We start from the raw sequence: 12,942 nt of genomic DNA on the forward strand, positions 1-12,942 counted from the left end.
AAAAAAAAAAAAAAGAAAGAAAGAAACAAGGAAAAACATCAAGAAAATAAAAAGAAGAATCTGGGTCTCCTTCACTTATCCTAACACATCAGAAAGTGTTTTTCTTCTTTTTTAGAGACAGAGTTTACTTTATCGCCCTTGGTAGAGTGCCATGGCATCACAGCTCACAGCAACATCTAGCTCCTGGGCTTAGGCAATTCTCTTACCTCAGTCTCCCGAGTAGCTGGGACTACAGGCGCACACCACAGTGCCTGGCTATTTTTTGTTGCAGTTTGGCCGGGGCAGGGTTTGAACCCGCCACCCTCAGTATATGGTACTGGTGCCCTACTCACTTAGCCACAGGTGCTGCCCACTTCTAAGTGTTTTTAAAGACAAAGCAAAACTGAGAGCAATGGGCCCCAGCCCTCCCTACCTGCCTGGGAAGGAAGCTCACCTGACAGTAGGAAGGCAAGCCAGGGTCACAGAGTGCAGCCTTCAGGAGCCGCACCAGAAGGTCTTGCACCTCGCCCAAACTGTCGCCTTGACATAAGAGTCCCTCCTGTAGGACTCCCAAGCTAGGCACATCTTTGGCAGGATCAAAGCCCAGCACCTTGCCAAAGCTATGCAGGAACTCCACGATGATCAAGCAGTCTGAGAAGGCCGCACTGGGCAATGTCAGACCTGGGATGCGTGAGAAGTCAGGCAGGGGCTGGAGAGAGAAAAGTTGTAAGGGGTTCTGTTAAACATACCAGAAAATAACAGCCTGGTTGTCTGTGTTTCTTCTCTCAACAGAAACGTCTTCACACCTGGGCCCTCCATGACCCAGGAGGTGCTATCCTCCCCTCACTACCTGGTGGTCAGCCAGACACATATCCTCTGTGGGCTTCTTCATCTCTTCCAAGATCATCTGTTGCTTCTGTCTTTCCTCCAAGCGCCTCTGTGTGGCCAGGGTCTTATCTGCTTTACAGGCTGGCTTGGCTTTGGTCCCCTCTTCCTTTTCCTTCATTTTTACCTTCTCCTTCTTTTCCCTCTTCACCTTTTCCTTCAGTTTTTCCTGCCTTGTCTTTACCTTTTCCTTCTCGGCCTACCCACCCAAGGGAAAGAGGAATCATGAATGCCATAAAATACCAGTCACCACCCTTCTCTGGTCCCAGTCACTCCCAAACTCAGAGCTCAGAAACCTAACTATAAAATGACAATGACACCCACATCTCACAACATCTGTTTGGTGCTTACCTTGGATTTCTTCTTAGCTTCTTTCTGCTTTGGGCTCTTGGTATCTTGTTTCCGCTTGTTTCTGGCCTATAAACCAGAAGGGAAGTCATTTATCCTCAAAACTCTGAAAGCATCTCTGCTTGGACTAGGATTTAAAAATTCAAAGGTGCTAGGAAGGAGAGGTGAGAGATGGGATGAGGGGTTGGCAATGGATTGATTCTCTCACCCTAGAGATACCACATTATTCTTAAAAAAGCCCAATTCTCTAAATCAAGCCCAAGAAATTTCAGGGTAATGACTGAAGGTGTGTTGCTACATATGGGGTGGCAGATGTAGGAGATTAAAGAAAAGATAAAAGGTTGAAGGAAAAGTTAACCCACTGTGGAATTTCTCACGTCCCTTACCTGCCCTTGAGTAGTGGTCTGACATTCTCCCCGTTGTACCTTCTGCCTCTTCTTCTTGCTTTTACTTATCTTTGCTTTATCCTCTTCATTCACTGCTTCTGTGAGAGCACAAAGAAAAACAAAATAGGTGAGGCAGGAAGATGGATCTCTGGCTATCAGAGCAGCACATGCCTGTCACAAAGCTGGCCTCCCAAGCAGCTCCCTGAAGAAATCTAGAGTAGTTTTTTTTTTTTTTTTAAAGTATACACAATAAAATGTTGGGGAAAAAAATGTAGGAGAGGCACCTGCTATGGGGGTGGCACAAAGAACTCAAATGACATCTCCTGCCCAGAAGCACCAGCCCCTGGCTCCAATCGGACTGCTTTAGAAGGGGTCCTGCTGATAGAAAAGAGGCCATAATGGCAAAGTAGCCTTGTAGCCTGTCACCCAGGCTACCTGACAAGGACAGCAACCCAGACTGATTTTAGAGCAGAGCAGAGAAAAACAGAAAGCCAAACTGCTGGGGAAAGAGGGTAGTAGCTGGAAGCATTGATTAACTTAAGAGTGCCAAAGAAAGGGCCCACATAGCAAACACCTCAAAAGAGTCAGATCAACACTGCCATAGTTACTGCTCATGCTCAGGTCCATGTCTCGCTCCACTAAAAGATCTGAATTTCTTCCTTCCTAGAAGGCTAAATACTGAAGTATAATTCTGCAAACAATAGAGTATTTCATAATTCATGTCTGACGTGACAGTATCTATTCTTTTGTTTCTAGTACAGAAATACCAAACGTCTACATAGCAACCCTCTAAGTGAGACAGGTATAATGGGCAGACCTACCACTTCAAATATGAGACCTATTCTAGATATATAATCAGAACATGCAGAGCTGGAACTCTGAATTAGAATTGGAGGACTCAATTTTTCACATTCTTCACACTAAACCAGAGTAAACACTGAGAAATGTACTGAAAAATGCAGACATTTCCCACCTGTGTATTCCACTAAAACAATGCCAATCATCTTTTGAATTCAGAGGCAAATTATAAATATTCATGACAGGGGTTATGACCAACTTAACAATGTATAACTGAAACTATTACAGTAAATAAGGAGCTGACAGATGGAGGAAAGGGCATGAAAATCCTTTCTTCTAGGCTATGTAACCTTATCTGGAGATGGCCCAAGGCTTCACTAGTAAAGGCAACTCAAGGGAGAGACTGACTGGAAAAGTGCAGGAACCCTGATGTTGCATTCCAGGGAGAAGTCGATTCAGATTCATTCTTTCCAAATAATGTCAGTCACACTCCTGGGAAACCCAGGTATTAGCATAAATTAAGCAACATTTCAGATATCCCATGAAAGGAGCAAAAACCCCAAAGTAAAAAACAGCACTGTACCTTGGGCCTCTAGTTTCTTTAGGACGCGGTTTTCTGTCTTATTCAATAGTTCAGTGATTTTGACTTTGGGTGGCCGACCTCGGCCCCGTTTCACCTTGGGGACTTCCTTGGTCTTTGCCTTCTCAGTGTTTCGAGGTCGGCCCCGTTTGCCAGTAATTGCTTGAATCCTGGATGGGATTTCCTCTACTGAGAGCTGTACCCACTGCAAGCCCTAAGGTGATGAGGAAGATACTGTTACAATGCAAAGGACTTGGTGCCATGCCACCAGGCTCTCCTAGCCACTCAATGCCCCAGAACCCTTAAACCCATGAAACTGCAGCTCGTCTATCAACTCTTTCCCAGAGACAAAAGCATATTTAACCCTGGGGTCTGCACCTCTGGTGTATCTCTCTCCTCAAAGAAATCTCCAACAGGCATCCGGGGACTGAAGCTGAAGTGCTCACGGCGGACACTGTGTACCACGTTGCGGCTCAGATACTAAGAGGAGGAAAACAAAGTGACATATGAAGTCAGAGACCTAGTACATCTTTGGCCAGCAATGTCACAGTCAGAACAGGTTCCAGAGTAGACAATGCCAGCCTGCTGCCACTGAGCCCAAGAAAGAAGTCTATGTTTCCTTTTTTTTTTTTGGAGACAGGATCTCACTGTGTTGTTTAGACTAGAGTACAGTGGCATCACCATAGCTCACTAGAACTTCAAACTTTTGGGCTCAAGCAATCTTTTTGTGTCAGCCTCCAGAGTAGCTGCAACTATAGGCTCATGCCATCTTATCCAGCTGATTTTTCTAGTTTTTGGGTAGAGATAGACAATTGCTATGTTGCTCAGGCTGGTCTCAAACCCCCTCCTCAGACTCCCAAAGTATTAGAATTACAGACACAAGTCACTACCTGGCCTGTGCTTTCTTTTTCTTTCTTTTTTTTTGAGACAGAGCCTCAAGCTATCCCCCTGGATAGAGTGCCGTGGCATCACAGCTCACAGAAACCTCCAACTCCTGGGCTTAAGCGAGTCTCCTGCCTCCACCTCCTAAGTAGCTGGGACCACAGGTGCCCGCTACAACACCCAGCTGTTTTTTGGTTGCCACCGTCATTGTTGTTTTGGCGGGCCCGGGCTGGATTCGAACCCGCCACCTTAGGTATATGTGGCTGGTGCCTTAGCCACTTGAGCCACAGGTGCCCAGCCGGCCTGTGCTTTCTTTAAAAAAAACCTATGATTAGTCAGAAAGGGATTGCAATTAAAAAAAAGAAAACCCCATCAAAGCTACATTACCTTGATCACTTCTGGAAACTGTTTCATCCTCTTCCCACAGGGGCCATAATACCAGGTCTCCCCTTGCCATCGGTGGCTACCCTTCTTGATGCGCACCTCTCTCCTCCACCTGTCAAAGAAGCACAAGGCCCCTACCACCAGGTCACACCCCTACCCACTCCCATGCCACCCAGGAACCAAGCCCACTGAGCAGATGAACCTCCCACATTTTTCTCTCTAAACTGCATGTAGATGCAAAAGCAGCATGAGAGATAAGCTTGGCTAAAAGGCTAGACTTGAGCTCCAAGGCAGTAAATACCTTAAGGCCCTCAGAAGGATAATACACCAAACTGCACAAGCCCAGAAAGGCATCTATCCTTCCTTTTTACAAAGTCATTGAGATCAACAGCCAGAAACCCTTCCCTAATGCCATTCAGGAAAGTTTCCAGTAAAGAGGATAAAAACCTTAGGGAATAAAGGCAGAGGGTACGGAAGCGCAGAAGAGTAAATTTGTTGCTAACTCCCTGAAATGACTCAATAAGCCAACATTTAGTGAGGAACTCTTGTGTTCTGTGCAACATTATTCTAAGACTAACCCTTAATCTTTTTCTCAAAACTTTACATATTATTATTTTTTAGAGACAGATCTCACTTTGTCATCTTCGGTAGAGTGCTGTGGCATCATAGCTCACAGCAACCTCCCGCTCTTGTTCTTAAGCGATTCTCTTGCCTCAGCCTCCTGAGTAGCTGGAACTACAGGCACCCACCACAGTGCCCAGCTATTTTTTTGTTGCAGTTTGGCCAGGGCCGGGTTCGAACCCACCACCCTTGGTATATGGGGCCAGCACCCTACTCACTGAGCCACAGGCATCACCCTACATATTATTTTTGTAGAGATGGGGTCTCAGTATGCTGCCCAGTCTTGAAACTCATGGCCTCAAGTGGTCCTCCCCCATTGTCTCCCAAAATGCTGGATTACAGATGGAAGACCTCCAAGCCTTTCTCTCAAAACTTCAAGCAGTACTCAGACTTGGTGACTACAAGCAGCCTTGAGGGATAGGAGTGGGGAAGATCCAGGAAGGGATTGGTGTCAACTGACTTGTTCATTCTAGTCATGTACTATTCCTGCTCTTATCTCTCCAAAGAGCTTTAAAACACCACCACCATGCCTCCAATTCATAGGTGCTAAGCCACTCCCCATTCATTGCTACCTATCCCTTCTCCAGAGAAATAGGACAAGTCAGCTAGTCTGGATATGAGCCCAATTGTTTGGAAAAGATAATAGCTGGTGCTCCTTGAGCAAAACTGAATCATAAGCTGAGGAAAGAACAGGTGAGGGAAGACAGACCCCAAGAGAAGAAAGTAAACCTACGAATCTCATGCTAAGAAACATTAATACTACAGATAACTATCATGTAATTTACTCTTGCCTAGCCCATTTCTTCCCTATCTGAGAGGAAGAAGAGTTCCCTTTATCATAGAGTTATGCATTGAACTTGTCAAGGTCAATGCATATATATAGCAAACTAGAGCATTTACCCATGTTGGAGGGGAAGGAGAACTTCTTCTGGGGTAGCAATACGTCTCCTCAGGACATCACCTTAGGACAAAGATAGAGGACACCCAAGTTAAGAGTTCAAGCAAAACATTAAAATAGGCTAGTAGGGAAGGGCAAAAAGCAACATGGGACAGAAACTTCCTTGGAACCACACAGAGACAGAACAGAACCTGGATACTCACTACTACTAGAAGTAGTGACTCCTTCTCTAGTGATCTCTTCCAGGTCAGCAGTGGTTTCAGAGAAGCTCTTGACATCATTATTTGTCGGGGAGGCTATTGGGAAGGGAGCTGCCGGGGAAGTTACAGATTTTGGGGAGGTCACTGGAGCCATCAAGGAGACTTCTGAGGAGACTGCTGGGATAACTGCTGAGGAAGTGGGAGAGACCACTGGGAAGACTGCTGGAGAGACAACTATAGAAACTGCTGGAGATACTGCTGGAGAGATTTCTGGGGAGGCTGCTGGAGAAACTGCCAAGGAAATTGCTGGCGAGTCTGTTGGCAAGACTGCTGGTGAGGCTGCTGGACGTAGCTGAAGAGTGGATGACTGATTAGGAGCAGACTGGGTTAGAGGGGGTGGGAATTCCGAAGCCTGAGTCTCCATTTCTTCCTGTTCAGCATCACTACCATTATTCAGGTCAAAGCTGTTATCTAGAATCCAAACAGACAGGATGGGTAAAGGAAAAATGACATTATGTAAAACAAGGGAATCTACTCAGTCAAACCTGGACTAAGCTAAACAAGGTTGCTAGAAGGGCTTTTCTCTAGGGTTGGGAAAAGAAGTAGCTTTTGGCTTTCCTCTCAACCATTCAAGAAGGTTAAAGGGCAAAGCTGCTGCTGCTGTCACTGTGTAAAGAAATACTTTTTTACCTAGAGCCATTAAGGCCTCTAGCCTCTTTTCCCCTAACAACGACAATGTCACAAGTTCTTTAATGCAGAGGGTATAGGTCACAGTGCAATAAGCCTGTGCCTTTTTTAGTCTCATCATAAATTCTCCCATAACCCCCTTAGCTACCAATACAGTACTTACAGAGTTCCCAGCCCTATGGCTCTAACTATGGAACCTAGTCTCTCACCTTTTCTCAGGTCAAGGACTTTCTTTGTCCTACTTCTTCTCACTTACCTTGTAGGACAGATTCCCCTAGGACAGGGGGAGAGGTGGGACTGGCAAAGATAGAGGCTGATGTTTGACTATCATCTGCCAGGAGACTGAAGGCAGTAGCATTATTGAGGGAAGGGCAATCGAGAGCAGAGATCACAGGGTTGTCCTCAAGAGGCAACTTGTCCTCTGCACCCATCAGCTCTGTGTCATCTATACCATAAAGTCCTCCACTCACTGGCTCTGTTCATGGGGGTGGAAAAATCAGAGAGTAGAATAATGAGGAAAAACGGGAAAGCTAGATTTAAGAAATATTGATCTGAAAATATCCAATTCTAGTTCCCACAGTGTGAACATTCTTTCTAATACTAGATTAGGGAAAATATACAGCTCTCTCCCTGAAAAAGTCAAGTCATCAGACTTTAGGAATCATAAAAGTTTGAGGTGAAAATGAAGGAAAAGGCATTAACTGTGTATCTACCCAGAGACCTATGCCAAGTTCTAGCATTTATTATAAAATTCAAAATTTTTTGAGACAGAGTCTCACTCTGTTGCCCAGACTAGAGTACCATGGTATCATAACTCACAGCAGTCTCAAACTCCTGAGTTCAAGTGATCCTCCTACCTCAGCCTCCTGACTAGCTATGATTATAGGCACCTGCCATGATGCCCAGCTAATTTTTCCTTCTCTTTTTTCTTAGAGACAGTCTTACTTTGTCACCCTTGGTAGAGTGCCATGGTATCACAGCTCATAACAACCTCCAGCTCTTGGGCTTAGGTGATTCTCTTGCCTCAGCCTCCCAAGTAGCTGGGACTATAGGTGCCTGCCACAATGCCCAGCTATTTTTTGTTGCAGTTTGGCTGGGGCCAGGTTTGAACTCGCCACCCTTGGTATATGAGACTGGCACTCTACTCACTGAGCCACAGGTACTGCCCCTAATTTTTCTACTTTTAGTAGAGTCGGACCTCACTCTTATTGAGGCTAGTATTAGACTCCTGCCATAGCCTCCCAGAATGGTAGGATTTCAGATGTGAGCCACCATGCCTGGTCCAAAACTGGCCTTTCTTATTATACTTCAGAGGGGTAAAAAGTAACTATTCACTGGCCAATATTTTCTTTCTAATTAGTTAGAACCCAAATAGCCCAACTGTGTGGTAATAAATCCTATCCAGTGAATTGTTACTATCCAGTACTCTTGGCCAAAAGGAATACTAAGTGAGAACCTGGGAAATGAACCAATTCAGCTCAGAGTTTAGCTGGCCCAGCCAGGCCAGTGGCATGTACCTACGGCCTATCACAGGATTATCTATCTGGAGGCCCACTGGCCCAGATTCCCTGATACTTTGCCTATTTTTCTATCTGTTTTAGGTAGTAGAAGCTGGCTCCCCTCCACATGGATAAGTGGAAGGGAGCCAGCCTATTAGCCCACCTGGTGCCAGAGAGTTGAAGGGCTCCAACGAATCTTCACTGAGGATTGGAGTGTCTTCCAGTTGATCAGGAAGATGTGAAGGATCATCTAAACAACTCACTGTGGGGTCAGGAACCAGAACTGAGACTTCCTGGTGTAATGATTCCACAGAGGGGACAGAGCCATTGTAGCCACACATCTTTAGTTCTAGAAAATTCCAGGAGAAAGCAAAAGTCAAATTCAGTGCCTTCAAATGATTCACTAAGCTATAGTAGGTAATCAATCCTTGCTAGAAGGATGTGCACTCATTCAACATTTATTGCTACCATGATGGCAGTTCTACGCTAGAAACTGATTACATCAAGAAAGAGAGCAGAGAGTGCTTGCAAAATCAATCCCTAGGGCAGGGAAAGAAGAATAGGGTTTGAGACAAGAACACTATCATGTTCTCAGATGTCTCCCCTATCCAACGGGAACACAGAAGGCATCCAGCAATTTTATGGGGTGATAGTTACCCTTTTATCAGGAATCAATTGCAAGCTAAGTTTATCTACCTTTAGGGAAAAGACAAGGAGTTGTCACATTCACAATGTTAACAACAACAAAAAAGAAAGGAAACTGAGTAATCAGCAATGGTATGCTTTGTCTGTTTCCATCCCTCCTTATGTCAATCACTAGTAGGGCTTAACCCACTTTAGCAGCCAGTCTGACCCTGCCATAGTCATTGAAAACAGTGTCAATGCCGCTGCTCATGCCCTAACCCTTTCACATATTTTGGAAGAAACCCTTCTTGATGCAGCATGTCTGTTGGCGCTGTTTTGGGATCGCCCACCTGCCCTCTCCAGGCCAGCAGCTCTGCATGAGCCTGAAATAATTTGTACTCCCACTCTCGAGCTGGTGCTGCTGTCACAAAAACACCAGCCATTTGTCTCTGTTAATCACCAACATGAAAATCAGCCTCCACTGCAGAGAGCTGGAAAGGTTTAAGTTTCCTCACCTCAAAAAACCACTGTCCCCCCATAGCCCCATTTTCCCTCTCCCCCCCAGCTCATAGACCCATTTATACCTGGCTGTTCTTCCTCCAGCTCCAAGCTGCCAACCAAGCCAGTGCCATTCTCTGCCACAACTGAAGTCATCTCCTTTTCTGCTGTTTCATCAGGATGGATACCACTGCCTACCTCCTGGGAGGGTGCAAAGGTTTGAATGCTAGATCCCAACATAGGAGAAGTCTGTGGAGAGGTGAAAAAACTAGAGGGTCCATTGGGCATCACCTCAAAATTCTGGTCAGGGAAAGAATCATACAGTTCTTGTGAATCAAAGTTAAGCCCCATGGGACTCTGGGTACCATTGGCCCAGAACTCTTGGCTCCCAACTCGAAGGTTAGTGTTGTGACTTGGGGATGAAGGTTGTCGGCTGCCCCCAAGGATGCCGTTGAGTGGGTACTGTCCCCCCGAGAACTGGGAGAGAAGGGATGGGTCCTTGAGGTTGCCACCAGAATTGGCAGATGGGTACTGTGAGTAGTTCCAGAGACAGTCGTAGGCCACGTTGGGGTGATGGAGGTGTGAGGTGCTGGAGGAGTGGGGAGCAGAGTTCAAAATCCCTGAAGTAGTAGTGTGAGATACAGTAGATAAGCCATTAACATTCACATCCCCATTCAAACCTGGCAGAGAAGGAAAGAAAAAGATCAATTATAGATATATATGTAAGTAACTCTACCAAAAGAACCTCAAAGCAATAGCCTGACTAGAAAAAGGGAAGGAGAAAAGGAAGGGAATTCCCCCTCCACTATATATAACTTTTGGGTCTCTGGGGAACACCAAACTCAGATACTCCTGGGTGTAAGCAAATGCTGCAGAGGCCACTGAGTAGAGGGATGGGGAGCTCTCTAGGCCTACCATGGGAGCCACCAACAAAGAGCTGGCTGCTGCTGCTGGCTTTTTTTTTTTTTTTAATTAAATGAAGCTGTTTGCAGACTTCCTACTCACATTCTTCTCTACTCTCATTCCTTAGGAGACTTTTTCTCTGAGAGGGGCATGCCTAAATTCTGCAAGCCCCCTCTCCTTTCCCCAGTGCCTATTTGGCCCTACAGTAGACCAGAAGGGACAGCCTCCACCTCACTGGCACATGCAGATCCAGCACTTTGTGCTGGGCTAAAAATAGAATTTGCAGTCACCACAGCAACAAGATCCCAGCTCAGAAGGCTGGGTTTAGCCCCTCCCCAAAGGCACTGAAGGGTCACATGCAAGGGGGAAAACCTCTGCATGACCAAGGCTGCAGAATTCAGCTCTTAACCCCAATGGCAACCTCTGGGGTGGAGGACAATCAAAAGGAACCAAGGTACTAAGGAAGCTTGTATGTTTGTGTGTGTGTGGGAGGGTACACCATGAAATAAAAGGGCTTTTGTCCATCTGGAACTCCCTTGGAGAGGATAGGAGGGAAAAGTGGCAGTACTTTTCTACTGCAAGAAAGGAGGGAAGGATGTGGACTTCTTGGTGCTTCTAAGCATAAAGGACCCGAAACTCAAGCAAGATTAGAGAGGTACTTGGCAGAGTCATGGTATAGGTTAACTAATAAGCCAAATCCAGGAAAAGAGCTGATCCTAGCAGTAAGGCTTCCATCTGAAATTACGAATTTCTCTCTGGAGAACTAGCTAAGAACTGAATCCTTCCTTGTCCCTCCCTTCTAACCAAGTACAGCAATTAGCACTGCTACTTCTTGCATCTGCCTTTCTTTGATGCACAATCTAAAAGGCAAACACATCCCAACCTTCATCCAACTCCCTACCCCCAGTTCTAGCCCAGTGCAGTTTCTCTAACCTCTAAAAAAAGCTTCTCAGAGGGCTGGTCCTTTATCTCTCTCATAAGGGTCCAACCTGGTTATCAGCAGCAGAAGCCACCTCACTACTCTGGCAGTAGCTAGGAGACAAGGCTGACAGAAGAGCAGGCCACGATGAAAAAGCCGGTGTGTTTTTCTAACCACTTTTGACTTTAAAACTAAAAGTGTGGTTTCTATAACCATAACTCCCTAAAATTTGTTCTTAGAAAATTGATTTCTCTCCAGCTAGATTTCTGTGCATTCACTTCCTCCCTCCCCACCTGGCAGGAAAGAGAGTTGTTGTGGGGTAGCCAGCCCAAAGTGGAGCCCAATCTCCTCCCATTAACTTGCTCTTGAGCAATGAGGCCCATTCCATCCCCAGGCCCTGTGGCCCTCACACTCACTTTTCCCTTGCTGGGGGAAGTTCATGGGAGACCCGTTAGTGTAGAGGCCCTCCCCTGAAGAAGGAGAGGGTTTCAGTCCTGAGGCAGCAGGTGCAGGGGGAAGGCCAGCAAAGTTAAAATGGTCGTTTGCCTCCATTTCTGCAGGAGGGGAGAGAGAGGGAGGAAAAATACTGGCGGTTAAAAACAAGGTTATATATGTCATCTGGAATCTTCTAGAGGGAATGCCCCTGCCCCTCCATCTACTTACCCTTCTCCTATCTAAGTATCAAAGTACTGGGACGGAGGATAGAGGTTGAGAGAAGAGAAGGAGGAAATACTCTCCTGGCCTAGACAAAGGCCTATAGAAATAAGTCTTTTAAAGCTAGCTTTGTAGAGCCCTCCCCCCACAAATTAGAAAAGCCAAATTACAAGCCTGGAGGAGTCTTCCCTCTGTGTTAAGTTCCGCCCTCTTGACTCCCAGCCCAGTTCACCCCTCTAGATATTAGCCTTCTGGTGTAACATTTAACTAACATTCTTCATCCGTTAGTTTTTATCCTCAAGGTAAGGCCAGAGTCCCACCCCCAGGTCCATAAGAGGTTTTCAAAGTCATCCTTCTGACAAGAAACTATAGAGATGGGAGTGTTGGCAGAAAACCATACAGGATATACACATCACTTTGTTTTGTCATTATACTTGGGCTAAACATAATTTCTATGTTATCCTATCTATAGCCCTAGACAGCTGAAGATAGCACAGCTACATTTGTAAAGGGATCTGAAAAAGAGAATACATTGCAGAAAGGTGATCATAATGGCAAAACTCAATCACTCAGCATACTTCTATTCCTTATTTATGGAAAAGAAAACCATGTTCTCCAAGAACATAGGTCAGAAAAATGTCAACAGTGAAAAATTGATTAAACAAGATGGTGTCCCAAAGAATATTATTCTGTTATGTCTATAATGGTTACTTCCTAATGGTTTGGGTTTGTGGCTTAAATATAAAGAGTCACAGAGAAAACAGTAAGCTACTTATAACTTGTATTTGTGAAGCGAAATGGCTGATTATTCAATGAATAGTATTCACCCTTTCCTGAATGTCACTAGGAATTGAGAAGTGAGCCTTTGATCTGAATAAATTTAGCTTTGATAGAGCAATAGAAGAGGGAAGATAGGAAATAGAAGTCAGAATTATTGGTAAAGTCTGACATATCAGTCAGAAACTTGTGATATATCAGTGCATACTAATTTGATACTTGAGTGACATAACCTGTCTTGATATAGAGAAAGCAACTCCTTCGATTTTATTACTGTTTTTTTAAAAAGGCAGAAGAATTCAGATTGGTTTCTTTTTTCTTTTCTTTTTTTTTTTGAGACAGAGCCTCAAGCTATCCCCCTGGGTAGAGTGTTGTGGCATTACAGCTCACAGCAACCTCCAACTCCTGGGCTCAAGCGAG

General features: G+C 45.2%; 1 protein-coding gene across 2 annotated transcripts in view; it reads right to left on the bottom strand.

The window, feature by feature from the left end:
• BAZ2A (bromodomain adjacent to zinc finger domain 2A) overlaps positions 1–12,942 on the bottom strand; it is a 42,368-nt gene that overhangs the window by 11,049 nt on the left and 18,377 nt on the right. For both annotated transcript variants that reach the window (XM_023513696.1, XM_012805549.2), the window contains 13 exons: positions 11,508–11,645; positions 9,356–9,949; positions 8,311–8,496; positions 6,905–7,123; positions 5,965–6,432; positions 5,764–5,824; positions 4,246–4,354; positions 3,355–3,456; positions 2,980–3,190; positions 1,599–1,696; positions 1,216–1,281; positions 830–1,063; positions 434–688 (listed from right to left, as the gene is read on the bottom strand). In XM_023513696.1, coding sequence (XP_023369464.1) covers positions 434–688; positions 830–1,063; positions 1,216–1,281; positions 1,599–1,696; positions 2,980–3,190; positions 3,355–3,456; positions 4,246–4,354; positions 5,764–5,824; positions 5,965–6,432; positions 6,905–7,123; positions 8,311–8,496; positions 9,356–9,949; positions 11,508–11,643 — 2,739 coding nt within the window. In that variant the 5' untranslated portion in view covers positions 11,644–11,645. The remainder of the gene's footprint in view (positions 1–433; positions 689–829; positions 1,064–1,215; positions 1,282–1,598; positions 1,697–2,979; positions 3,191–3,354; positions 3,457–4,245; positions 4,355–5,763; positions 5,825–5,964; positions 6,433–6,904; positions 7,124–8,310; positions 8,497–9,355; positions 9,950–11,507; positions 11,646–12,942) is intronic.

This window comes from Otolemur garnettii, unplaced genomic scaffold (assembly GCF_000181295.1).
Source record: "Otolemur garnettii isolate 467f Iridium unplaced genomic scaffold, OtoGar3 scaffold00043, whole genome shotgun sequence".
Classification (NCBI taxonomy): domain Eukaryota; kingdom Metazoa; phylum Chordata; class Mammalia; order Primates; family Galagidae; genus Otolemur; species Otolemur garnettii.